At 40.6% G+C, this 27,626-nt stretch overlaps 1 protein-coding gene across 6 annotated transcripts in view; it reads right to left on the bottom strand.

Moving 5' to 3' along the window:
- Positions 1–27,626, bottom strand: part of MBOAT2 (membrane bound O-acyltransferase domain containing 2) — a 214,264-nt gene that overhangs the window by 71,177 nt on the left and 115,461 nt on the right. For 5 of the 6 annotated variants that reach the window (XM_007053183.3, XM_037894108.2, XM_037894110.2 and 2 more), the window contains 2 exons: positions 17,083–17,178; positions 11,284–11,339 (listed from right to left, as the gene is read on the bottom strand). In XM_007053183.3, the coding sequence (XP_007053245.2) occupies positions 11,284–11,339; positions 17,083–17,178 (152 nt within the window). Of the gene's footprint in view, positions 1–11,283; positions 11,340–17,082; positions 17,179–27,626 lie in introns of those variants that run through there. The other variant, XM_037894112.1, reaches the window with a different exon arrangement.

Genomic DNA, 27,626 nt, shown 5'->3' with positions numbered 1-27,626 from the left:
ATTGTGCTTGTCATAGGCGATTCCTTGCAGCTCGATTGATTGTCTTCCATAAAATGACCACTGGGGGATCCGCAGGTGGCTAATGAGACCTGGGATCCACAGATCTTGTCACAATTGAGGCAGATATTTCCCAATGGAAAGGGTAGAGCTGGATTGTTGAGTTGGACAGCAGCGTGTTCTTTCTGCTTTTCCTTGTTCTCCATTTCCTGTTGTCTCTCGAAATACTGGGATCCTTGCCACAAGATCCTTTTCCATTTTGGTCAGTCAAGGGCTTGGGTTTCCCATGAGTTTATGTCAATATTGCACTTCTTCATGTTGTCTTTGAGGATGTCTTTGAAGCGCCTTTTTTGCCTGACCTTTGTCTATTGACCATGGCTCAGTTGTGAGAACATGACCTGCTTTGGGAATCAATTTTCTGGCATTCAAAGAACATAACCAGCCCAACAGAGTTGGTGGTAGATAATCATAGTTTCAATGCTAGAGGTTTAGGCTTGGAACAGAACACTGATGTTGGTGTGTCCCACTTGATTTGGAAGATCCTGCAGAGGTAGCGTTAATTCTACTGTTCAAGAATCTTGAGGCATCTACTGTACATGACACAGGTTTCGGCACTGTACAACAGGGCAGCGATAACAACAGCTTGGTACACAGGAAGCTTGGTTTGATTCTTGATGCCATGATCTTCGAAGACATGTTTTCTCAAGCATCCGAAAGCTGCACTGGCACATTGAAGGCAGTGTTGAATTTCCTCGTCAATGTCAGCTTTCTGTGACAGAGAGCTGCTGAGGTAAAGGAAGTGCTCAACATTCTCCAGGGTCTTTTTATTGATCTGAATTACAGGAGCAGGATCGTGGTGATCTGGAACCTGTTGGTGGAGTACTTTAGTTTTCTTGTTGTTGAGTCTGAGGCCGAGTTGGTTGTAGGCCCCAGAGAAAATGTCCACTATTTTTTGAAGATCTTCTTCTGAGTGGGCACACAAAGCACAGTCATCCACATGTTGGAGTTAAATGACTGATTTGGTGATAGTCTTTATCATGGATTGGAGACAAATGAGGTTAAAGAGCTTGCTGTCCATTCTATATTGAATGTCAAGTCTGGAGGGGAGCTTGTCAGCCATGAGAAGGAGGGTGACAGTAAGAAAGATGGAGAAAAGGGTTGGAGCAATGACACAGCCTTGCTTAAATCCTGTCTGTACTCGGAAGGGCTCCATTTCAGATCCATTGCTGGTGACCATCACAGGCATGTTGTCATGGAGGAGTAAGAGGATGGCAACAAATTTTGGCAGGCATCCAAATTAAAGAATTCTCCCCAGAGCCTGAAGACCACCACTCCACCACTGATGAAATCGAATGCTTTCTTGAGGTCGATGAAGGCCATGTACAGAGGTGGATGTTGCTTGCAGCACTTTTCCTGAACTTGGAGGGCAGTGAAGTCATAGACCATGACCCCATTGTGCTAGACACTGTGCAAACAGTTTATTTCACTCGTGGGGGTGATTTTATGACATTGGTACAAAGCACAGCTTCACCAGTATGGCTGCATCCACACTAAGGAGTGCTTTGCAAATATCCAGGGTTCCCAACTTATAAAAACCTTAATGTCAATGGTATTATGTTTGTTTGTCAATGATAGATGTTTGTTTTCATTTTAGGAGCAGAGAGAGAGAGAACCTTTTTTTTTTTTTACATATATTTGATGTATCATATAAAATTACACAGCAAAATGAGAAACATTTTGGCATAAAGAAGAATCAACTTTAACCCATGCTAACATTCATCCATCTATGCAGCTAGCCACCCACATATCCACTCACAGTGTCTCACTCAGCCCAGTCTGTTACTTATTCATTTCTAGATTGTGTTACCAATTATTCTCTTAGAACTTACACTCACCCCTAAAGAATTTTAATCCTCCATTCTACCATTTACTTTATATAGGAGATGCTTTTTAAAAAATTAAATCTCTGCCATTTTTTGTAGCCACTTTATGAAAATGAAAACATTCTTCTGTCTCCCTCATAATGGGCCTTGTGTTACCAAAAAGCAATTGTAATTCATTTATTCAATGTATTGATTGTTTTGCATATTACCAAAATAAATCATTTGATATAACTCAGGTCTGTGACACTGTACAAGCCAGATTTCCTATTTTTGTGTTTGTGATGTCAGTCCATTTATACAGTCACCTGTTCCCACACACAAACTCTGCCCTTAAGGCTGCGCTGCCCTTTTCTTCCCAAGCACACAAAAACCCGCCACACGGTTCATCTAAGTCTTCCTCAAGCAACAAAGAATAAGTATGAATGGGAACACAGTTTCCCAAGGTACTCAAACTTTTAAATAGGGAAGTGCGTCATACCCAAGGTGCAACAGAATGAAGTTTAAGACTTAATCATAATGTGCAAAGTTCTATGCTAATTTACAATATATGTGTGATGGTGCCCCCCATAAAGCTTTATGGAAATATGCTTATGAATGTATATATGACATAGCTGGAATATGTTTTATGCTACATATGCCATGTAATATATCTCTGTAAAGGTTATGATCTACTGAATATATTCATCCTACTTGTATGCATGTGTCATTGTTGTATTCGGAGTTATGAATATTGACTGTATACTTGTCTGATTTTAAATAACCTTAGTAAGGCATTTGGTCAGCTTCTTTAGAAAGGAATTTGCAAAATTAAGTGCCCAATCAAGAAGCATTTAACAAGCAACGGATGTTGGAAGGCTCCAATCCACATAAGAAGTCTTCCTGGAGACATTCACAATACCATGTGGGCAATGGCTGCTGCCTGTAAAAAACTGAGTCATGCATGGACATGTGACCTGCCCAGGTGACTCCAAAACTCCATCTTGGATCTGGACTTTGCATAGGAGAGAGGAGGGGGTCTCCATCCACAAAAGAAAGTCTATTTAAGCCCGTGGGAGACTCCTCCATTTTGTCTTCAGCTCGCTAGAGAGCCTCTCCACCCCCAAGAAAGAAACTGGAACAAAGGGCAATAACTACAGGGGGTGTGAGTGATTGCTGGACCTGGACTAGAAGGAGATCAGTCTGTAAAAGGAAGCTTACTTGAATTCCTCCAAGGGTGAGGTTTTTATCTGTATTCAGAGTTCTTACTGTATTAGACATAGACTTGCATGTTCTATTTTATTTTGCTTGGTAATTCACTTTGTCTGCTATTACTTGGAACCACTTAAATCCTACTTTCCTTATTTAATAAAATCACTTTTTACTTATTAATTAACCCAGAGTATGTATTACCTGGGGGGGAGGGGAGAAACAGCTGTGCATCTCTCTCTATCAGTGTTATAGAGGGCGAACAATTTATGAGTTTACCCTGTATAAGCTTTATACAGGGTAAAACGGATTTATTTGGGTTTGGACCCCACTGGGAGTTGGGCATCTGAGTGTCAAAGACAGGAACATTTCTTAAGCTGCTTTCAGTTAAGTCTGCAGCTTTGGGGCACGTGGTTCAGATCCTGGGTCTGTGTTGGAGAAGACTGGTGTGTCTGGCTCAGCAAGACAGGGTGCTGGAGTCCCAAGCTGGCAGGGAAAGCAGGGGCAGAAGTAGTCTTGGCACATCAGTTGGCAGCCCCAAGGGGGTTTCTGTGATCCAACCCGTCACAACATGCAATATTACTGAAATCAGAGAAGCATAGAATGGGAGCCAGGTTAGAATTTGCCCCTACAAAATTAGCACACAGAGTCTTCATTTTAAAACAATGCACACTAGGCCCACAGAAAGGAAATATAGATTGTAACAAATGTAGCAATGTTCTTTAATAATCATTAATATGGTATCTGTCTCTGTCACTGGTGTGATGTTTCTGTACTGTATATGGGAATGGATATTTCACCCTCAGGGTATGACAGGATAGCAGAACCTAACTATCTAGGGAAAAAGGCCTTTTCTAATAATCATATAACTTACACTGAAGGATTGTTCAGAGATAATGCTAGAATGAGTAGCCTGAGTGATTCTAACTTGCTGTCCCTGGTGGTGGTGGTGGGGAATAATGAAAGCAGTTTGAACAAGACAGGCAGACTGACAGATCCCGACTGAGAATCCCAAAGAGCTTGTCTTCACTGCAAAGGTAACCTGAGTTATAACTCAAGTCCTGTCAACACACAGAAACCCTTCAACTCCAGTTCAGTGGTGGTGGTGCTTTTAACTCAAGTTGGCTGCCCTGAGAGGTGGCATAGGCTAAAGCTTGAGCTAACACAATTAGTCATCTCTAATATGGCATTCTAAGGAGGAGTGGCTAGTGCCACTCAAATATGACCAATTCTCCGATGTCTTCCCACAATTCCCTGGGACCATATTCTCTTGCCATCTACCTATTCTTTATTTCCGATCTGGAAGTCACTTACCAGTTCATATAGGTCAATTTAGTGTTTTGGAACTCACATTAACACAGTGCTTCCAGCAGCTGCATTTGTACTGCTCTAGTACAGAACTCTGCTTGATTGGAATGTGGCCAGGAAGACATATCCCCAGGATACTACCAGATGGCCAGGGCCTGACACCTTGGTTCCGGGTAGAAAGGAACAGGATTTCAAGACGAAAATCCAGAATTCAAAGTTCTATCATGATGACTTCTCCAAGAAGCTGGGAGATAAATAGGAGGATCTGGATTCATTAGGAGAAGCTAGTTCTGTTCTGTTCTGATGACTTAAAAGAAAAGCCTATCTAACTTATATTGTAGTGAAGCATCAGATCAGATGAGAGTTAACGTTACTTGTTTTAAATACCTTTCCCCTCTAGTACTTTGTTCCAACTACTACATAAAAATACTTTGTTTGAAGAAAGTTATTGGCCAATATCACTGGTCATAGGTCCCTAAAGGGAGGAAGCGCAGGCGTCCAAAACCCAGTTGCACCTGCATGGTGATAAGTGTGACATACCAGGTGCAATCCAAAGTAATGAGTAGCTGTGTCACCCCTGCCCTGTAACCTTGCTGCTGTAGCCATGAGCCTGGAATGCTCACAAACAGCCTCCAGCATGTAAGTCACTCCCAACTTTGTCCGTGTGTGCTGCAGCTTACCAGCTTTAAAGACTACCTCAGAATCACCCCAACACACTCCCCGTCCCAGATTTTGCCTCAGAATCTTGGACAGCACAAATATACTGAGTCTGTTATTCCTTTAAGGGAATAATATGCACACAACTTGCTACTCTAAATGGAGTTACGCAGACACTTCATCTTGAACACACTGGATTTGATAAAACCATAAAACAAGTTTATTAACTACAAAGGGAGAGATTTTAAGTGAGTACAAGTAACAAAGCATAAAAGTCAGAAATGGTTACCAGGAAAGTAAAAATAAAACAAACACTTACTAATGCTTAACTGAAACTACATTAGATTCATAGCAAAGTTTTCTCACCACATGCTTTCAGCAGTTTTAATGACCAAACCCTTTAGGTCAGGAGGATTTCTCCCAGGAGTCCAAAGGCTGTTTCCTTTGTCTCTTCAGCTATAATGAATGTGATGGATGAGGGTGGGGCAGGTACCTGGGGTATTTGTCCCTCCTTTTTATGGTTCCAGTCCCACTCTTGAAAAACATTTCCAACTGAGACCCAGGAGACAGAAAGTCTATGTGAAAGGATATTCTCTGCTGTTTTTTTCACCTGTTTGAATTTCCTTTGCCCACCCGCCCCAGCCCCACTTCTTTATGACTCCATTTACCTCTTAAATGCAAATAAGGCAAGCACACATTCCTTCCTCTGTTTAGGACAGACCTGACTTCTGCCTGGGCAGGGCTGTTGGTTTGGAACTTGCATTAACATCATCATACAGGGGAATCTCCACATAGTGCGTTGCCACACATATTTAATCAGGATAATACTGGCTAGCAAAGTATGCGTTTTCAAATTATACCTTACAAGGCATACCTTATATGTACATTATTACAAAAGTGTGTAGGGTGTGAACATGGGTATATTCTGCCACAATAAGCAGTTGATAAATCATAGAATCATAGAATATCAGGGTTGGAAGGGACCCCTGGAGGCCATGTAGTCCAACTCCCTGCCCAGAGCAGGACCAATCCCAACTAAATCATCCCGGCCAGGGCTTTGTCAAGCCTGACCTTAAAAACTTCTAAGGAAGGGGATTCCACCGCCTCCCTAGGTAACGCATTCCAGTGTTTCACCACCCTTCTAGTGAAAAAGTTTTTCCTAATATCCAACCTAAACCTCCCCCACTGCAACTTGAGACCATTACTCCTTGTCCTGTCATCTGCTATCACTGAGAATAGTCTAGATCCATCCTCTTTGGATCCACCTTTCAGGTAGTTAAAAGCAGCTATCAAATCCCCCCTCATTCTTCTCTTCCGTAGACTAAACAATCCCAGTTCCCTCAGCCTCTCCTCATAACCATGTGTTCCAGTCCCCTAATCATTTTTGTTGCCATAGTACTGCTCAATAGTGTACTCAGGTCCCAGTACAAGAGCAGAAGGATCACAACATTCCACCTGAGACCAGATAGGGGACAAAGGTGCAGCTAACCCCATAATTGTGACACATGTTCACCAGATATTTTTACATTACTTATTTAACTGCAAAGAACTGTACACCTTAATGAACACTCAGTGAGAAATTTTCATGCTTGCCATCACACTTAATCAGCACTCCCATGTTTATTGCATAATGTACCCCACCATTTGTGCATTATGCAGATGAATTCAAAACACCTCATTTCTTTAGCAAGATAAAGTTAGTAAATAAGACTTTCACTTGCTGCTAACCTTGATACTAAAATGATCAGTGTGAGGCTTCCCAAGGTACCCAGGGTTGTGAGGCACCTCGCTACCACCTGCCCTTAGCATGAGGAAGCCTTGTCTGTATCTGCCGGGGGTCAGCTCCCCAACTCCACCAGCTATAGGCAACACATGCACTTCCCTCTAGGCCTTGCAGGACCCGCTGTCATTCTATAGATTAACGAGTGGCACACTCCAAACCTCAAGACCTCTGAGCTTCTCCCTGGAGCATCCAGACCCTGCTCCATGAGACACTCGCAGTATTCACAGATTTGCTGCTTTCAAAGAAATAGCACATTCCAGTTTACCAGTTCCACCTCAGATCACAGCTCCACTTAACACACAACACTTAGATATGTTTATAGTGAAATCATGTATACTTTTTTTTTTGCAAAGCATACAGATTCAAACAGTAGCAAGTGAACATATTGGAAACAAATGGTTACATATAAAATAAAATCATAACGGGAATTCTAGAGCCTAGACTTAATTAACAAGACTCTCTCATCTCTAACCAAGTATTGCTCACCCAAAATCCTTGCAACGCTTTGCAGCTTGGCTGGCTATGGCTCTCCTTTTCTGAGACAAGCACAATGTTAGCTTGCATCCTAGGTTAAGGATTCCATGTGTTCCTCTGCATGCCAAGATATACTGGAACAATCCCTTGTCTTTATTCATAAACAGAACACCCTCCTGCTGTTTATTTATTCCGATAGATTTCCTCTCTTATATATTTTGTGATCTCTTATTTAGCCCCTGGCTAAGTACACAAATAAGCATGCACTGTCAGGCATATAATGCCTGTTACCTCCTGCCTGGAAGGAACATTTCCAAGGTATGTCACCTCCGGTGGCCTGCCTTAATTCCAAAACATTAAGAACATAATTTTCAGTATTGATACATAACTTTTTTAATATTATCCATCCATACATTTTGCAACGGTTACAATAACCAGTGGAATACTGGCTCTCAGTAGAGACTTCACATGCCACCGTTCAGTCAACTATTGTGCAAATATCCAATCCAAAAGATCCCTGTAAAACCCTATGCACCCACTGTGCCCTCAGCCAGTTGGCAACAAAGGGTCCCTGGATCACAACAATTTTTTTAGAGTAATAAGTGACTCCAAAACCCTGGGTATTTAGTAATCATTATTATAGTCTGTGAAATCTGTACTTTTGAACGTATTTTCCTCTGAAACAGTTCAACTAACCACCACCCTCTCTGATCTATTGTATATACTTTGCATTCTTTCCCCTTGACTGAATAGAGCTCAACTTCTCTTTTCCCCTATAAAAACATGGTATTGAAAGAAAGTGTAGTGAGTTGAGATATTCTGTGTCATATCTCAGCCTGGAGCAAATGTTTGACTATTTTATAAATTTTAAAATTTAGAGGCAAGGAGAAGAGGAAAGTGTGACAAGCTAATCTCGACACACCAGTGCAAACCCGATACTGCTACAGTGGGGACCATTTAAAAAATTAACCTTTGCGCAAAGAGAGGCCAAAGACAGAGTGAGAGAAAGTCACTGACAGAGTGACACAGCACGGTTTAAGATGCAGGGGAATTCAGTGAATATCTTAACTTGAATCTTCTAAAACAAATCTGTGGAACTTTGGAATTTCAAACTGTAATCTTTAAAATAGACATTTTAAAAGGTACTGACTTGTTGTAAGGGCTGTAATAGATGTAAGAATAGTTTACACAATCATCTCTTTGAATTAGTCTCTTTGAAATCTGAGAGACTCTGAAGTGAAACAGTAATAGGTGTGACACCAGTTACGACTGAGTGAATGGGAGGGGCAAAGGCACAGAACTAACGGAAGAGAGGCCCAGTTAGTCATTGTCATTCTTTCCTCTCCCTCCTACATTGTCAACATTAGCTGTGTTCAATATAGATTGCCAGATACTTAGGGTATGTCTACATTTACCATTTAAAGTGCAAAAAGTCCCTTTTTTTGTGCTAAAACTGTGGGAGCATCTACACTTGTTAATGACTTTTTGCAGTAAAACTAAGAAGTTTCACCGCAAAAAGAAAACCACCTTCACAAGAGGCATACAGCTCTGTCCTTTTTGCGCTGCTGTGAAAGTGAAGACACGTTCTAGCAGTGTAAACACCCTTTGGCCTCCAGAGGATATCCCACAGTTCCAAAAGCGACCACTTTGGCCAGCATCTCCGCTGCTCTGATGCCCACCCCTCCCTCTGTAAGCCCCGGGAAGTTTGAAGCTCCCTTTCCCTTTGTTTGTAGATGTGGTGGGGAAAGCAGCCAGAGAGCAGGAGGTTTTAAAAAAAAATGCCACAGAAGAAACCAGGAAGTAATGGGGCTCCTGAGACATGAAGCAGGGCAGCACGGGGCACTGAGCAGGGACCCAGAATGCCTTCCACTCAGCCCGCCTTCCCACAAGACCTATCCAGAGAGCTGCACTGTGGGATAGCTGCCCTACAACGCTGCTCTCATCGGGCGATGGAAGTGCTGGTAGTGTAAACACTCTCTGATGCCTGAGGAATTGAGTGAGTACACAAACCAGCGTTTTACTTTCACCAGTTCCCTATCACCGGTGAACTTTACAGTGCAAAAACTCTGTAAGTGTAGACATACCCTTAGAGTAGAGGCCCATCCTTATGCATGTAAAGAGACATGCAAATCGAGGGGGTTGAAGCAATAACATTTAATTCCTGTAGCCTGATATTCTACAATTCAATAAATAAAATGGATCCAGACAACAGAGACTGGAAGACACCATTATAGACAGTTGGAAAATTTGACTTATATATTTGTAAAACAAACCCCAATTATTTTACAACAAATGCATTTATTTAAAAATTTTCTCACTGGACTAGTCTCATGAGATATACATCACATTTTCATGAATTTTCCAAGGGGAAACAATCACAGAGCTTATTCAAGCATACTTCAGTGCGACACAAACAATATAATGCACAACAGTTGAAATAACAGAGGATTGTCTAGCCACCATTTCAGTTCATTTTACACAAACACGGCTTTTAAAAACAGTGGATCAGAAGTTTCTTAAACCTGTTTCAATGGAACAGGTAAATTTACCCCAGCTGCTTGTGGCTATAATCCCAGAAGTCATCCTTTCATTATTTAATCTGGTCTCTAAGCACTTTAAAATTGATTAAAGTAGTTTGAGTGGAAGGTACATTGTCAGTCTTTTTCATGGTCCACACTATCATTCTTACTTCTCAAAGTGACCAAGAAATCAAAAAGAAAAAGAAGACTTGTGGCACCTTAGAGACTAACAAATTTAGTCTCTAAGGTGCCACAAGTCCTCCTTTTCTTTTTGCAGTACACTAACACGGCTGCTACTCTGAAACAAGAAATCAAACTAGCTCATAAAATAACCTGATACCAATCGTTTCTTTCAGTCCCACCCTTAAGATTCACTTATATATATTGTCACACACTGGGACAATTCACCTCCTGTCAACTTTTCTCTAACCTTTTGAGATATATATATAACTACAACAAAAGGAGTACTTGTGGCACCTTAGAGACTAACCAATTTATTTGAGCATGAGCTTTCGTGAGCTACAGCTCACTTCATCGGATGCATACTGTGGAAATTGCAGAATACATTATTATATACACAGAGACCATGTATATGTATATGTATATCATGTATATCTCTGTATATATAATATATGTATACCATGTATATCTCTGTGTATATAATAATGTATTCTGCAATTTCCACAGTATGCATCCGATGAAGTGAGCTGTAGCTCACGAAAGCTCATGCTCAAATAAATTGGTTAGTCTCTAAGGTGCCACAAGTACTCCTTTTCTTTTTGCGAATACAGACTAACACGGCTGTTACTCTGAAACCTGTCATATATAACTACGCAGCCTCTTTGTTCATGCCTAAACATGTTAGTAATATACAATTGACATATTATAGTTCTGTTCATATTATATCCACTAAAAAATTAAAATTCACAGAGTCTTATACAAAATAATTAAACATAGCATAGAACAAGATTAGGAAAAGGAGAAAAAAGTATAAAGTCTTTCTTCTCTACTTACTCCCTTTTTAGTAAAAGTGGTATTTATGTCATGTAAAGTCACAGCAACTAGTGCCTGTTCTACAAATTTGTGAATCCAACGCTGATCTCTGAATTTGGAGATTCTGTTTTGCTAACTCATTAGGGATCCATGCCCCAGCCCAAAAGGGGCCGAGAGCACGGCAGGCCAATCTTTTGGTGACGTGGTATCTTCTGAACAATGAGACTTGTTTTCAGAGCTTGCATTCTGTGCAGGCTACCATGATTTTTGCTGAATTGGTCCCTTAGCAAATATTTAAAGAACCAACAATTGAGTTACCAAAACAAATCTCTCCCACCAGCCCCCGCCAAAATGTGTAGTGGGATAATAAAATTCACAGCACAAACTCATGGTTTAATTTTCTGAAAAAATAAACTGAAGGGAAATTATAAAAAATATACTTGTGAAGAATTAAAGTCAAAGAATGCAGTGCAAAAAGTCTTACCATCATGAATCTCATAAGCCAGACTAGTGATCTTCTGTGTAATTATCATCATTGGGCTGTTACAAGGGAAAAAATAAAGACATTTTAAATAAGAATATCCACGTTTTAATTTCACATTTAAAATTGGGAATAGGTTAAACTAGCAATCCCCACTGGAAGAGGACAAAATGTCTAACCACTGGAGCTTAGATCTGTAAAAGTTTCTTGGTCTTACGTTTACACAGTGAGGAGAAAATATTCCTTACATACAGCAGGTCAGTCCACCGAAGAGTCAAGATCTATAACTATCCAGGATTTAAACAGTTTGGTAAAGCAATGCATATATTTTTCTGAATTGGGCCCTAAATGTTTAAATAAATAAGAGAAAATTTCCAGAAATTTAACTGAAGAAAATATAAATTCACTGGGGGGGGAGAGAGAATGGGGGGGCTGTTATTTATATATTTTAAGAGGGAGGAGTAAGGGGCGAAAAGCACAGAAGACTATTTCGTTGTTATAAATTAGCAACAGCAGCAGTATGCATAGGACAATAGCAATCCCTGAAGTGAATAGATGGCTATAATTCCCTTAAGAAGCTCAGCTGAAATCAAAATCCAGGACAGCAGATCTCAAGAATTAATTTGGCCACATATTCACAACAAAAACAAGTAATTTATTTGGATGTAATAAAGAAGTAACAAGATATGAAACAGAGAACTATGTATTTTGGCTATCTAAGGATATCTTGGTACATCTAATTTTTCTATATAAAGATTTTACTGTAAATATATTCTATTGACTAGCTGTAAAGCTTTTCTTCCCATATTCAAAAGAAAATACAACAAGCTGGAACTTTTAACTTAATAAACCACCTTTCATTTTCACGGGTGTCTAATGTTTAGAAACCAAAAATCAGAAGTATGTACACTACGCTTTCAAAGATGATCACATTACTAAAGAAGTTTGCAATAGTTCATGCTGATATGATTTCTGAAGTCATATTGCAGGCATGTTACATAAACTATGTTGTTCTTGACCTTATCGTTACTATTTTTATTTTGTTTTTACTTTGGTTATTTATCCTTTTATTAATATAGAGTGAAGGTTGAAAGTACATATCGATAATTTAGGGTATGTCCACACTGCAGTTCAAGGTGTAACGGCAGCATTAGTACATATGCCTGCACTAGTTTTACTCACGTTAGCACAGCCAAAAATAGCAGTGTAGTAGCACATGCTTCCACAAACACACCTCGGACTGCAGTGTAGACATACCGTTACAGATTTAGAAAAGCAAGTTACAGAGATGTTGCAGCTGTCCCAAAAAAACGTTACAAACCCAGGAAATTCAGAGTTCATAGAATATCAGGGTTGGAAGGGACCTCAGGAGGTCATCTAGTCCAACCCCCTGCTCAAAGCAGGACCAATCCCCAACTAAATCATCCCAGCCAGGGCTTTGTCAAGCCTGACCTTAAAAAATTCTAAGGAAGGAGATTCCACCACCTCCCTAGGTAACGCATTCCAGTGTTTCATCACCCTCCTAGTGTAAAAGTTTTTCCTAATATCCAACCTAAACCTCCCCCACTGCAACTTGAGACCATTACTCCTTGTTCCATCATCTGCTGCCACTGAGAACATTCTAGATCCATCCTCTTTGGAACCCCCTTTCAGGTAGTTGAAAGCAGCTATCAAATCCCCCCTCAGTCTTTTCTTCCACAGACTAAACAATCCCAGTTCCCTCAGCCTCTCCTCATAAGTCATGTGTTCCAGTCCCCTAATCATTTTTGTTGCCCTCCGCTGGACTCTTTCCAATTTTTCCACATCCTTCTTGTAGTGTGGGGCCCAAAACTGGACACAGTACTCCAGATGAGGCCTCACCAATGTCGAATAGAGGGGAACGATCACGTCCCTCGATTTGCTGGCAATGCCCCTACTTATACGTCCCAAAATGCCATTGGCCTTCTTGGCAACAACGGCACACTGTTGACTCATATCCAGCTTCTCGTCCACTGTAACCACTAGATCCTTTTCTGCAGAACTGCTGCCGAGCCATTCAGTCCCTAGTCTGTAGCGGTGCATGGGATTCTTCCGTCCTAAGTGCAGGACTCTGCACTTGTCCTTGTTGAACCTCATCAGATTTCTTTTGGCCCAATCCTCCAATTTGTCTAGGGCCCTCTGTATCCTATCCCTACCCTCCAGCATATCTACCTCTCCTCCCAGTTTAGTGTCATCTGCAAACTTGCTGAGGCTGCAATCCACACCATCCTCCAAATCATTAATGAAGATATTTAACAAAACCGGCCCCAGGACCGACCCTTGGGGCACTCCCCTTGATACCGGCTGCCAACTAGACATGGAGCCATTGATCACTACCCGTTGAGCCCGAAAATCTAGCCAACTTTCTATCCACCTTATAGTCCATTCATCCAGCCCATACTTCTTTATCTTGCTGGCAAGAATACTGTGGGAGACCGTGTCAAAAGCTTTGCTAAAGTCAAGGAACAACATGTCCACTGCTTTCCCCTCATCCACAGAGCCAGTTATCTCATCATAGAAGGCAATTAGATTAGTCAGGCATGACTTGCCCTTGGTGAATCCATGCTGACTGTTCCTGATCACCTTCATCTCCTCTAAGTGCTTCAGAATTGATTCCTTGAGGACCTGCTCCATGAGTTAAAGCACTACTGGTGATTATTCCTCCTCTGTTTATATACTTGAATCATTTGACTTTTAGCTGTTATATGCCCAGGAATGCCCTTTCAAAGAGCAGTAGGAATGTGAAGTTAGCTGCTGCTTAGGTCATGGTGACTTAAGATTTAGTATACAGTCGCAATCTTAGTAATAGTAACTTGCAACCTACTCATCTTCTACATTATGCCCAGTCTGTAATATTTTTTAATCTGTGTGTTCTGAACTGTAGTATTTTTCTTATACTGTATTCTGTTGGTACTGAATATCTACTGAGCATTTCTAGTATGCCCATCACATGGTAGCTAGATGCCTACATGATTATGCCACCAATCCCCAAACAACTAAGAGTCTGGAAGGTAAACCACATGTCAAATTAATGTTGCAATATATATGGGTATTTTCCTGCAACTGCCAGTTCCACTTTTTACAGAGTTGTGCCCCTGTTCAAGGCAGCTTAGTCGGCAGTTCATTGGCCCTATCCATCACTGTGTAGCCCTGCCAGTAATTCTTATGTTTTAGTAGGTCCAAGTGTTTACTGTGTGAATTTTTTTATTACTTTTCTTTTTAAAAAGTCTGTGCAGCTAGAACAGGTTTGGAAATTCACAGACACACAAAAGGTAACAGTTTACAGAACAGGAATATGAGCAATTGGTTAAAGTCCCTGGCCTTCAAGTGACAAAATACAATAATTGCACAGGAACAGGAAAGCACCACCTGAGTTAAGAAAGAGTTGGAAGAAATAATTGGACTGGGCAATTCCCTTCTATTAAGTATGTATTTTTAAAAGACACAGACTACAATACATCTGGGCCTATGTCCAACTATAAGTGGAATTTCTACTTGTTTCAACCAAATATACTGCGCCTAAATTAATTTCCGATATAAATTCACCGATTTCAGTGGAGTTAAATCTGAAATAAATTTGGCCTATTCTGTTCTATCACACTTCAAACTCTATTTGAAACTCTTATTCGTTGTACCAAGTAACATCAACATCTGCTTTGGAGACTAAATAATTGATGACAAAAAAAAAATTATGGGACTGCAACTAACCAATGGCTTAGTATGTTTTTTGCCTGTACATGAATCTCAGTATTGCCAACCCGAGCATTCATAACACAAGTCAGATCCCCTGAAGTTATAAGCCTGGCTTTAAAATAATAAGATCTGAAATATAATAAATTTTATATTTGCCTTTGTGAGTTTTGAGCCTTGTGAGCCTTTAGAATTCACATTTTTAAGCTTTTCTCCATAGTCATGAGAGCCAGAAGCTTTCAGTCTTAAAAAAAGTAAACTAAGATGATCATGTAATCACCTCTCACCAGGAGCTGGGACTTTAAGGGGAAAAAACACCTATTATTGCGAGACTCTGCTTCTTTGGAAACTAACTCTACAGTTCCTATATGATATACTGGTCCCATCTCTACCTTAAATTGGATGACTCTAGCAGCAGCCCCCTGCAAGAGCTCCATAGCTATATCACTAGATCCCATTCTTCATCGTCTTTCTACTTTTACCTCCCCTCATAACAATTAATGTTTAAATCAGTCTTCTACTAAGAATTTTTTCAGCTGTGTCTTGCGAAATACAAGTCCCTCTCATTCTCATCTTCTGTTATACCCACAACCATTGATCTGGCAGAAGAGTCTATGCAAAGCAGATACCAACAGGATATCACAGATCTGATAAGGAGGAAGAACACTGTAACAACCTCAACATTTCCTCCCAAGAAACAGTCTTTGTCTTTGCCACTCTCAACGCTGAAACAGATCCTTTGCTTTAGCACCCCAAAATCTTATTTCTTAGTCTATAAAATTCACATGACAGAGCACTGAGGCACTTGCTGGTGAACAAGGGGTCTCAATTCAGCTTCCACAGATGCTCATGGACGTTTTATAAATTGGTTGCTGAAGAAGAGGAGGATGCCTTTGGGAAGGTCACGCTCTACATCCGGAATCATTGGACTAGGGTGGACCCCAAGTTGCAAAGTTTTGTTTCCTGTCCTGCTTATGATAACTTCTTTTCATTTTTTGTTTTAGTGCTATTTCTTGAAATAAAAGACGTGCTTTTCGCTATGTTTTTCTGATGGAACATTCCACCAACTTACCAGTTCCCAGAAAACGTATGTTGAACTATATACATTTGTGAATCTGGTAAAACTCAGTAAATCTTGAGTTTGAAATCAATGTGCTTCAAATTCCAACAGTTATCACAGTAGAATACAGGATACAACAGTAGTCTCCAGCACTTCAGATACTACTGAAGCTCTTGATAAGTTTTCACATTTTAATCAGAAGCTACTGTAAATAATTCAAATTATGCCAAAAAATGCTTGTCACTTTTCAGATTCCACTAGTATTCCCAAACCATTACTCTATGGATTTGATCCAAAACCCGTTCACTTCCATGGGAGGCTTTCATTGAGTTCAATGAGCTTTGGATGAGCATTTATATACCTGAAGGAAGTTAGTTAGTTATTCATGGTGGGCAAATGGCACTATTTGAACTATTTAGTATAAATTCTATATTTCCTGACATAATTTTTTAATATTAATACACTGTGTGCTCCCTTTTGCTTTCTGACTTCAAGTCCAGAAGTCTGGTATGAAAAATAGCATAATAAATAATATCAGCTAGCTCTTATATAGTGCTTTTCAGCAGTAGATCTCAAAGCAATTAAAGGAGGCCAGTATCATAATTCCAATTCTCAGATGGGGAAACTGAGGCACACAGCAGGTAAGTGGCTTGCTCAAGGTCACCCAAGAGGCCACCAACAGAACCAGGAACAGAACCCACATCTCCTGAGTTCCAATCCAGGGCTCCACTAGGGAATATGGCCTTCGACTTTTAAACTTCCACTTTTAAATCAAATTAGTATGTAAATACCATTGAATTAGTGCTTTTTAAAGCTGTGCCTTTCAAAAATAGATTTGCTGTAAAACCACTTATTGGATTTTTTTGTTGCCCAAACATTGCAGGTAGTGACAGAAACTTAGTAATTGAAATTCGAGTTATTGTATCATCCAACAATTTACTGTAAGAGTAAATACAGTTTCACATCAGACAGACAAGCTCTACTACATGTTGTTGTTGGGGTGGGGGGAAATGGAGTATATAATTTTTTCTTACCCAGAAAAATCAGCAGAATATTGTCCATAATCAAAGATATAGACTCTAGTAATTTGGCACATAGTGAGGTATCCCAAAGCAAAAACAAAGCAATATCTGAAAAGGAAAAACAATTATATTTTATTTAGTTACTCCAAAAAGGCTATCAATCAATGAAAACATATTGCTCCAATGTTCCAAGTCACTTGCAGTTTGTATTTGGACTAAAAACATTCACATTTTATCTATTATGGCAGAGCAGTTAGTTAAATAGATTCATTTTTTCATACATTTTTGGCAAGTATTACACAATTTCAAGTTTTAATGCACCCAAATTCTATATATAGTACCACAATACCATTAAAAATTTGCTACCCTATGACAAACATTGGTTCATTTTCCATAGGTGTGCAAAACATATCACAGAAAGCATCTATTGTGGCAATTTATAGAGAGTGTAGGTACCTTCATATACATACATGCAACCGTAATTCAAACTGCTGTTATAAAATCTGCAAGTGCTATAACAATGGAAAGAATCCAGTCAACAACATTTACCCTTTTCATCTCCCTTAAAGTTTAACAAAAAAAAAAGTGATACACAAACATTCTGTTAATTCATATATTAAACTCCTTCTCAGTGAGATTCCTTGATTCTACTACACGCAAAACCTGAGCACTGTACATCCACTGCAGCTGTTCTGGCAGGGATTAGAACAGGTAATTAACTTCTGTTTCAAACAAGCACATTAGTGCATTTATTGAAAAACAGTGCATTTATGTCTCAAGTTAGAATTGAGATATAAGAAACCACAGATGTATAACAAACACATTTTACATAAATGTTGACACATTGCATGTGGCGGCATTAGAACATCTTTTATAGTAGGGTTGGGGGGTGAGCTGCACAGTGATCTCCCACCTCTGTGCAGCATGCCCTGTGCTCCCCAATGCCATGCTGGAGTCTCCACATTTATTTGACAAATAAAATTTGCAGAATTTTTCAGAATTTTAAAATATTGTGCTCAGAATTTTTATTTTATTGGTGCAGAATTTTAATTTTTTTGGTGCAGAATGCCCTCAGGAGGACCACCAACAGCTTACAATCTTAAGCCTTGATCCTTCAAACACTTAAGCATATATTTCACTGCCATGAGTAGTCCCATTGTTACAATCACAGGAGTAAAGTTAAGCATGCACATAAACGTTTGCAAGATCAGGGCTGTAGGTCGTGACACAGGTTCTTGATAGACATAGGGGTCTAACTGAAATCAAAATCATACACAGCATAACCAGGAAATTCAAAACAGAAGGGAGAGAATAGAAGAAATAGGGTAGCGATTAGATACCAGAGTAATGGACATTATAGTAAATCCTTAGATAGAATGTACACAGATTACACATAATAGGTAACAAGGAAAAAATGGGTTAAAAAAATTACATAATGCACTCTGTAAACTTAAAGTTCACACTCTTGTCTGAAAATATTACCCACTATTGTTACAACACCTAAGGTGACAACCTACAAGAAAAGACAAAAATATTGTGCTGCAAGACTTGGGGGGGGGGGGGGGGGGGGGATGGGATTAAAGAGAAAAAACAATTTTTTTTTTTTAAAGAGGCAATAAAAATCAGGGGAACACATAGTACTTGAAACGCTTAACCAATATTTTAAAGTGACAAGATTTCAAGTTAATAGATTAGATTAACTAAAGGGATTCTATCATTTTAGGTACCCAACACCTTACAATTCAACGAAAAATGTTGAATTATTTGTATATATAGTTAAATTATGTTATGATCACAAACAGGATAAATTAAATAATTCAGCATTTTTTTCTTTGAATTGTAAAGTGTTACATACCTAAGCTGATATAGAAATTGTGTATTTTATGGGTTGTTTCTATTAGTAAAGTTGGAGACAACATGACACAGAGCAACTAAGATGGGGTGGGCAAACTTTTTGGCCTGAGGGCCACATCTGGGTATGGAAATTGTATGGCAGGCCATGAATGCACACAAAATTGCAGGTTAGGGCTCCGTCTGGGGGTGCGGGCTCTGGGGTGAGGCCTGAAATGAGGAGTTCAGGGTGCAGGGAGGGCTCTGGGCTGGGGCATGGGTGTGGGGGGTTGGAGGTGTGAGGGCTCTGGCTGGGAGTGCGGGGTCTGGGGATGAGGGGTTTGGTGTGCAGGAGGGTGCTCCAGGCTGAGACGGAGGGTTTCAGAGGGCAGGAGGGGGATCAGGGCTGGGGAAGGGGGTTGGGGCGTGGGAGGAGGTCAGGGGTGCAGGCTCTGGGCGGTGCTTACCTGAAGCAGCTCCCGGAAGCAATGGCATGTCCCTCCTCCAGCTCCTATGCGGAGGCACGGCCACGTGGCTCTGTGCACTGCCCGGTCCCCGCAGCTCCCAGAAGCAGTGGCATGTCCCCTCTCCAGCTCCTCCACAGAGGCGCGGCGCTGGCCAGGTGGCTCTGCACACTGCCCCATCCACAGGCGCTGCCCCTGCAGCTCCCACTGGCCACGGTTCCCAGCCAATGGGAGCTGTGGGGGCAGCGTTTGGGGCAGGGGCAGCATGCAAAGCCCCCTGGCTGCCCCTAAGTGTAGGAGCTGGAGGGGGGACATGTCGCTGCTTCCGGGAGCCGCACGGCGCCACAGCATGCACGGAGCGGGGCAAACCCCCCGACCCTGCTCCCTGGCTGGAGCACCGGAGCGGGGCAAACCCCAGCGGGAGCTCGAGGGCCAGATTAAAAGATCTGATGGGCTGGATGTGGTCCACGGGCCACAGTTTGCCCACCCCTGAACTAAGATAATAAATGGTATGAAGAGACCAATTAATTGACTTAAAACAAATAGGTAGCAACATGACAGAAATATTTAAACCATATAGAGATTTTTATAAAATTAAGCACTATCTAGTATTTAAGGTTGGCTGCATGTACCAAAATTTAAACATATGTCAAGTAGTTAGAGGAATTATATTGTAGCCAATGATTTTAGTTTATCCATTTATTGTGTGATGTTATGATTAATCAATATGTTATGCCATATATATTCATTGTATGTTAATTAGAGTTGATTTATAGGATTACAAAAGAATAAGATTGATCGGTATTTAGAGGAATTATGTAGTAGACATGAGTAAGAGAAGCTGAAACACAAGAAACCATGGGCCGAGGTATGTAAGACTTTGGCTTAGCTATTTTAGACCTTGGAGACATGAAATGTTGGCATAAATTAATGACCGAGAAATAACCCGAAAAATTATGGGAAAAGAAATACCAACTGGTAATATCGTGAAAGTGTAGCTCGGAAAGTTAAATTATAAAATGCTGCAACAACAAATATTGTCTCTAACATGTGCCTTAACAGTAAGATAAAGGTGGTCCGTCAACGAGAACCTATACAGCCTATAAAATTTGGTGTCACTTGTGTTTCTAAGGGACACAGACCAATATGAAAGAGAGGCTTGACACTTCCATGTACATGTGCAGAATGTAGGTATAGACAGACTCACAGTGTAGAAAAGGTACCCAGAGCAGGAAAATTGAGCTTCCTATGGGAAACTCCAGTAGGAACCACTCCCATATTGATGATCAATCCATGAGAGGGCCAACAGACTCTAACACCATCTAGGAGGATGTGAATATGTCTGTAGGTATAACTGGTACATTGTACTTATCTTTAGGAAATGTATATGCTGTGACATTTATAACTTTGTTGGTAACTTTAATAAAACTACTAAAGATAAATGCTCTTGTAATTGTATGTTATTTGCCTATGGTTTCATGTGTTCCTATGGGCTCTAGATCTAGAACAGAGATAACTTTGTTGAACTTAAGACTGTAGCTGCCAGAGCAGAATCCACTGGAGTATAATTAACATTAAATAGAATAAAAGGCTACAATATGTAAAAATAAAATTATTTGGCAGAGAGTAACACTTAATAGCATCAGTAAGGGAAGACTTTTGCCTATACCCTTTCCTGGATGCTTTAAGAGAAATCACCAAAAAAACTGAGAGTTCTTATGTAGTTCATTATCACCTGTCCCTTCATTTCTCTCTCTTTAAGGTCATTCCTGAAAACATAATTAATGAAGAAAAATTGTTAATTTCAAGGAGGTAAAGATACTAACTTTGTCTCCCACTTTCTAATCAGCAATAGAACATCTTAGTTACTGTACAACTCTTAAATATGTAAAGGTTTGGAAATTCTTAATTTAAGTTTGTCAGGAAATATTATGATCCTATGGTTAGTTTGCAAGTTTTGTAGTAAGCCAATTGTTATAAGTGGGAAAGAATAGAGTAACATTTCCCCCCAGCAAAGAGGTCATCACATGCTCCCCTGCAGAATGTGCATGAAGACAAGCTTGCAAGTGTTCTTCAAAGGAAGCCTTGTCTGTATGTAACGAAGTCACCAAAACCATCCAAGATTATTCAACCTCCTGGTCAAAGACAGATGGAAATAAGAACTGCTGGTCATCACATTACCTGAGCATTCATGAGCGGTCAAGAATCTCACTAACAAAGCTTGGTGTAACCCCTCCTTCAGTGATCGATATAATCACAATATTACACACTCTAGATGCTACCCGCCCAAAAGCAGTCACTCAAGTCTCAACATGCCAACCAAACCCTGGTAAGGCAAATAAATGACACCATCCAGATACAAGGAGACAAAAGAAATGGAATTTTAAATATTGATGTCACTTCAGCCCTGAGAGCATGTAAGCAACTGTCCAACACCACATTTTCAGATCCCACAGAAAGGAAAAATCTGAGAAACTGTTGTGAAACGCCTTTGCAGCCTGTCAGGGTCCACAAGCAGCTCAACAAAACCTCACAGTCAATGGTACAGAAGTCATCTCAGAGATTTGGGGAGGATAAGCATACACACTTGATCTCTTGGCAACACCAAGTCATTGATCAACCACCAGTGAAATTATTGCAATCTCCATGTCTAGAACAGGTGCCTGATTAAAAGGTCAAGTAAATTACAAGACACCAGATGGCACTGCTTTGCCACAACTTAGCTCAATCATCTTCTTCTAAAGAGCAGGTTAGAATGTTCATTGCCTAGACTGTCAATGTCTAGAAATAGATTCTAAAACAGATGCCTTCCTGGCACAGTGACCTCAAGGAAGATACTAATCTCTATCGAAGCTGGTCTCAACATTCCTCGCTCCCATCCCTCTTGATTTCACCAGCCACAAGGGGCAGAGTTTCATCTCACAGCTTTGTTGTATTAGAGACAAGATGGATGAGATAATATCTTTTATTGGACCAACTTCAGTTGGTGAGAGAGACAAGCGACCACTCTATATCTGAATCATAGAATATTAGGGTTGGAAGAGACCCCAGGAGGTCATCTAGTCCAACCCCCTGCTCAGAGCAAGACCAACCCCAACTATATTATCCCAGCCAGGGCTTTGTCTATCAGTCCTCATCCTCAAAGGAAACCTGCAGAACACTTTCAAAAGACGAGCCTGGACACCTAAATTTATAATTCTGCTAGACACTAAAAATCATCAACTGAACAGAGACACTGGATTTATGGCTTACTGTAACCCACTAACCCCCTTTTTTTGTCCTGTGACTGGAGAGGTGTTAACGGGCCAGTCTATCTTGAATATGTGCTAAGTACTTATGCTAAACAATCTGTTCCACCTTGGAGTTAGCTCTGATGCTCGGAATACCTTTCCCAGACCTGAAGCAGAGCTGTGTGTAAGTGCAAAAGCTTGTCTCTCTCACCAACAGAAGTTGGTCCAATAAAAAATATTACCTCACCTCACCCACCTTGTTGCACCAATATCCTGAGGCTGACACGGCTACAACTACACTGCATACAACTCTCTTGTATGAAACTCCTATATTAAAACAGATAACTACACGTTCCACCATTTCCCAGTTTCATGCTAACAGAGCACAGTATTCTTAGTTTTGATGTACCAGAACAATCTGCTCAGGCAAGAAAAGTATTTTTGGCTAACCAACTGGACACATGCTAACCATCATAACCTGTGTGATAACATTTCTTGTGCAAATATCTGTATGCATTTTAAAATCTTAAATGACACCTATTGGTAATTAGACTGTATGAGTATAGCAAAATAATGTCTAAATTTTGTAAACAATGGTCTAAAACAAAACTTACCTTCATACATATAGTACTGATCTTGCCTCAATATTGTTTATATTACCTGAAAACTCAGTACAGTAAGTCCTCACTTAACGTTGTAGTTATGTTCCTGAAAAATGCAACTTTAAGTGAAACGATGTTAAGCAAATCCAATTTCCCCATAAGAATTAATGTAAATGGGGAGTTATGTTCCAGGGAAATATATATATATATATATATATATACACACACACACACACACACACAGTATAAGTTTTAAACAAACAATTTAATACTGTACACAGCGATGAGGATTGTGAAGCTTGGTTGAGGTAGTGGAGTCAGAGGGTGGGATATTTCCCAGGGAATGCCTTGCTGCTAAATGATGAAAAAGCATTCGGCTGAGCCCTCAATTAACGTTGTTGTTATTGCATGTTATCGCAATTAACATTGTTGTTAATGTACCCTCACACTCTACAAGGCAGAACAAATGGAGGGAGGAGACAATAAATGCATGGCAGTGGCTACAAACATTCCCTGCGGAAACTGAAAGTGATGATGAACCCATGCTATCCCACTGGAGCGCACTACTCCCTCCGCTTTCCAAAGTGCCGGGGGGGGGGGGGGTGCATGTGTGTGTGTGTGTGTGAGACACACACTGTGTGTGTGTATGTGTCTGAGAGAGAGAGAGGCACATTGCCCCTTTACATATGCTGATCCCACTCTAAGTACACTGCCTTTTTAAGTAGATCAGAAAGTTGAGATAGCAGCTGCTGCCAGCAAGCTCCCTCCATCCTGAGTCCTGTCGTGTGTTCCCCCCTCCCCCCGCTCTGTGGAGATGGGGTACAGGAGTGGGGGGGCAGGAACGGGGGGAAAGGGGGAAACACCCAGGTATCAGCACCCCCCTTTCTCCCACCCCTGCACAGCAATTCCTGGGAGCAGCTCCAAGGCAGGGGGCGGGAGCAGCACAAGGCTGTGGGGGAGGGACACCTGAACTGCCCAGCAATTGATAGCCAGCTGGGCGGCTACTGCACAGGGAACTTAGGGGAGCAGATGGGGGGCTGCCGGCCTACCCTGGTTCCAAGCCCCCACCAGCTAGCTCCAACGGGCTGCTCTTCCTGCAAGCAGTGGACAAAGCAGGCGGCTGCCAAACAATGTTATAAGGGAGCATTGCTCAATTTTAAACGAGCATGTTCCCCAACAGATCAGCGACGTAACAACAAAACAACGTTAACCAGCAGGACGTTAAGTGAGGAGTTACTGTACGTACCTATTTTCCCCACTAAATTACTGAGTAATTCTAAACTGTACATTAATAGGAAAATAGTTCAAAACACAGGCGCAGGCTTCTAATTTTCCCTGGGGGTGCTCAACCCCTGTTCCACCCCAGGCCCCGCCCCCTTCCCCCAAGCTTCCACCCTGCCCACCTCTTCCTGCCCCACCCCTCCCTTCCTGCAAGGCCGCACCCACTCCGCCTCCTCTCACCCCTGCTCCGCCCCACCTCTTCCCTGCCTCTTTCCTCCCCTTACTCCAAGCACGCCCCATCCCTGCTCCTCCCCCTCCCTTGCAACACCTCCTGCACACTGCTCCTCCCCCACCCTCCCAACCCTCCTGAATGCTGCTGTTTTTAGACCCTGCTTTCAAATTCACTTGGCTGGAGGGAAAATGTCATTTGGCTCACATTTTTTCTCTGCAGTTCATAGTTGAATTTTGTCATAGTTTAATTAAACTTCATGTAGTTCAGCTCTAAAAAACTCTACTCTCCTAATGCAAGGAGTAATTTTGATAGATGAAAATATTTTAATCAGTTATGACAAAGGGTGGATAAGGGGACTTTGTGCTGAAGATGGTAAATTTTTGGACAGATCTAAAGAGTTAATTTAGTTGTTGGAGTGTGTGAAAAACATTTCTGATACTGGCTTTTAACTTGTTAAAATAAAGCTGCTCTAAAATGGACTTGCATAAGAATTCAAACAAACCATCAGAAAGTTGCATCAAAGTATCTGATCACTGTACATGAGGAAGTGGCCCAAACTCTAGTGAGCTCGTTAAAACTGCACTGAGAGAAACATGTGATAATCTTGAACTTTCTGGTTAAATGAAAATTGGCTCATTAATGAAGGATGTGATGGCACTTAGTTGAGGCCGAATAGATCACTCTGAAGATGAAAAGTGCTGTATAAGTACCTAGAAGCATTATCTTTCTTAGTAGTTAAAATCTTTTTTTTTAAAACCATAGGCACTGACTCCATGGGTGCTCTAGGGCTGGAGCACCCAGGGAAAAAAATTAGCTGGTGCTCAGCACGCACCGACAGCCAAGCTCCCTTCCCTCCCCCCACTCCCATGCACCTACAGCCCCTGCCGATCAACTCCTTCCCCTCCCTCCCAGCACCGGAACACCTGGTTGAAAAGGGACCCTCCCCAGCATGGTGAAAATGAGCAAGTGAATGAGGGTGGGGGACAGCGAGTGACGGAGGGAGGGAGGATGGAGTGAGTAGGGCGGAGCCTCAAAGAAGTGGCAGGGCAACGGTGTTCGGTTTTGTGTGATTAGAAAGTTGGCAACCCTACTCAGAACTGAAATTACCTTCTCATCTATAACTGCTAAATGTGGGCTACCAGAAGGTAAAGTCAATATTTATTTTACAGATAAATTTCAAGAAAAAACTGGCATGTGACTACTTATTCAACAGTTCTACAAATTAAATCTTTTATAACAAACAGTTAAGAGGCATATTAATTTAGAATATATCTGGGCAAACACATCTAGGATTATTTCACAAAACTTTTTTGTCAAGATAACCCGGTTTTATCTGTCAACTGAGTGCATCTACATATATTAGTCAATCTAGTCCAGGTGAAGTTCCAATCATACAGCACAGTAAAGCAAAGATAGAATTGACATGTGCAACAGTATATTTAAATAGAAGGTACTGTATATCAGCAGGGACATAAATAATTTAAGAAGCTGTGATATATATTTTATTAATTCTCCTATAAGTTTGCTGATATTTTTGTACTAGTCTCTCATATTAGGTTTTAGTGCCTTCCAAAGTTTGTATTTCCCAAAGCAAGGTTATCAAGTCAATACACCATCCAAAGTTTTTAAATTGCATTATTACAAGTTTTTTAAAAGCATAAACTTTGGCCAATCTGTAACCCTCAGCAATATTCTACTACACATTAGTTGATCATCAAGGCAATTAATTTTACAGGGACTAGAAAAGAAACTAAGACTTCTTTTCTCATTGCTACACATACGTATTGCATTACGATATCATTGCTGGTTAACAATTCATTTGCCAAGTTACATTGGTTGAAAAAATATCTTTGAGTTTTTGATCTACAGATTTTTCCACAAAAAAGCTCCAATCCTTTCAAATGACATGATTTTTTCTTTTTTCTTTCTGGCCACCTGAACAGAAATCTATGCATATTTTTCCATTCAACTTTTCCTTTGTATTGGTAAAAAGGCGTATGTCACACCTCATCAGGCAGAACTAAATTAACACTGGTAACTCTTGTGCACCCTGGAGAATGCAGGTGCATCAATGCAATGAAGAGCATATGTTAGGGTTAAAGGAGAAGTGGAATATCCTTTAGCAAACAGAAAGGAATGAAGAACTGATATTTTTAACAACAAATATTTTCAGTGAAATCCTAGCCCAACTGAAGTAAATAGTTTTGCCATGGACTTTAACGGGACCAGATTTTCACTCACCCTTTGTTATCTGTAATTTTTCTTTCATGGATCAGACAGTTTTGAAATTAATTTTATAATATATGTTATATAAAATAAAGTCAAAATCAGAAAATGTTTTGATATTAACACAATATAATGTTTCAATTGACCCCAAATGAAGGTTTTTCAAAAATTTCATTTTGCAGAAAGTTTCAATTTTTTTCCTTTTGTTTTTATTTGGAATAAAAAATTTCAAAATCACAGAATTCCCAGTAAAACGAAAATTCCAGTTCCCACACAGTTCTAGATATATTACCTTTTTTGAGTAGCTCTGTTTTATTAATTTTCCCTGTTCATATACCAGGCAGTGAAAAATCAATCTGTTTTAACATGGATGAAACACTGAGCCCCTGAGACAAAATATCCTGTCTGTTCAGAAGAAGGGTAAGGGGAGGTGCTGCAATATTCTGAGACTTGGGTTTCTTGGCCAATGTGGTGCTATAGAGCGTAAGCCTGTTTCTTCTTTCCTCACCATCTGAACAGCACCTGACAAGGTGAAACTGAGGGTGGAGGCAAGAGGAACAATATATAAGCACAATCCTCAACCATGGTTGGGACAGGAGAAGCATCCCTCGATGCATCTTGATATTCTCCCCCCCAGCCATGTGAAAAACACACGAATCTCGTTGCTAAGTTTTGATGCGAACAGATCTATCACCAGTTTATCCTCTCTCTCATAATGAAGAATATTCACCTATACAGATTTTACTTTGAC

Source organism: Chelonia mydas, chromosome 3 (assembly GCF_015237465.2).
Source record: "Chelonia mydas isolate rCheMyd1 chromosome 3, rCheMyd1.pri.v2, whole genome shotgun sequence".
Taxonomy (NCBI): domain Eukaryota; kingdom Metazoa; phylum Chordata; order Testudines; family Cheloniidae; genus Chelonia; species Chelonia mydas.
Note: the sequence above shows the minus strand (reverse complement) of the source record. Positions and strands in the feature narration are given on the sequence as shown.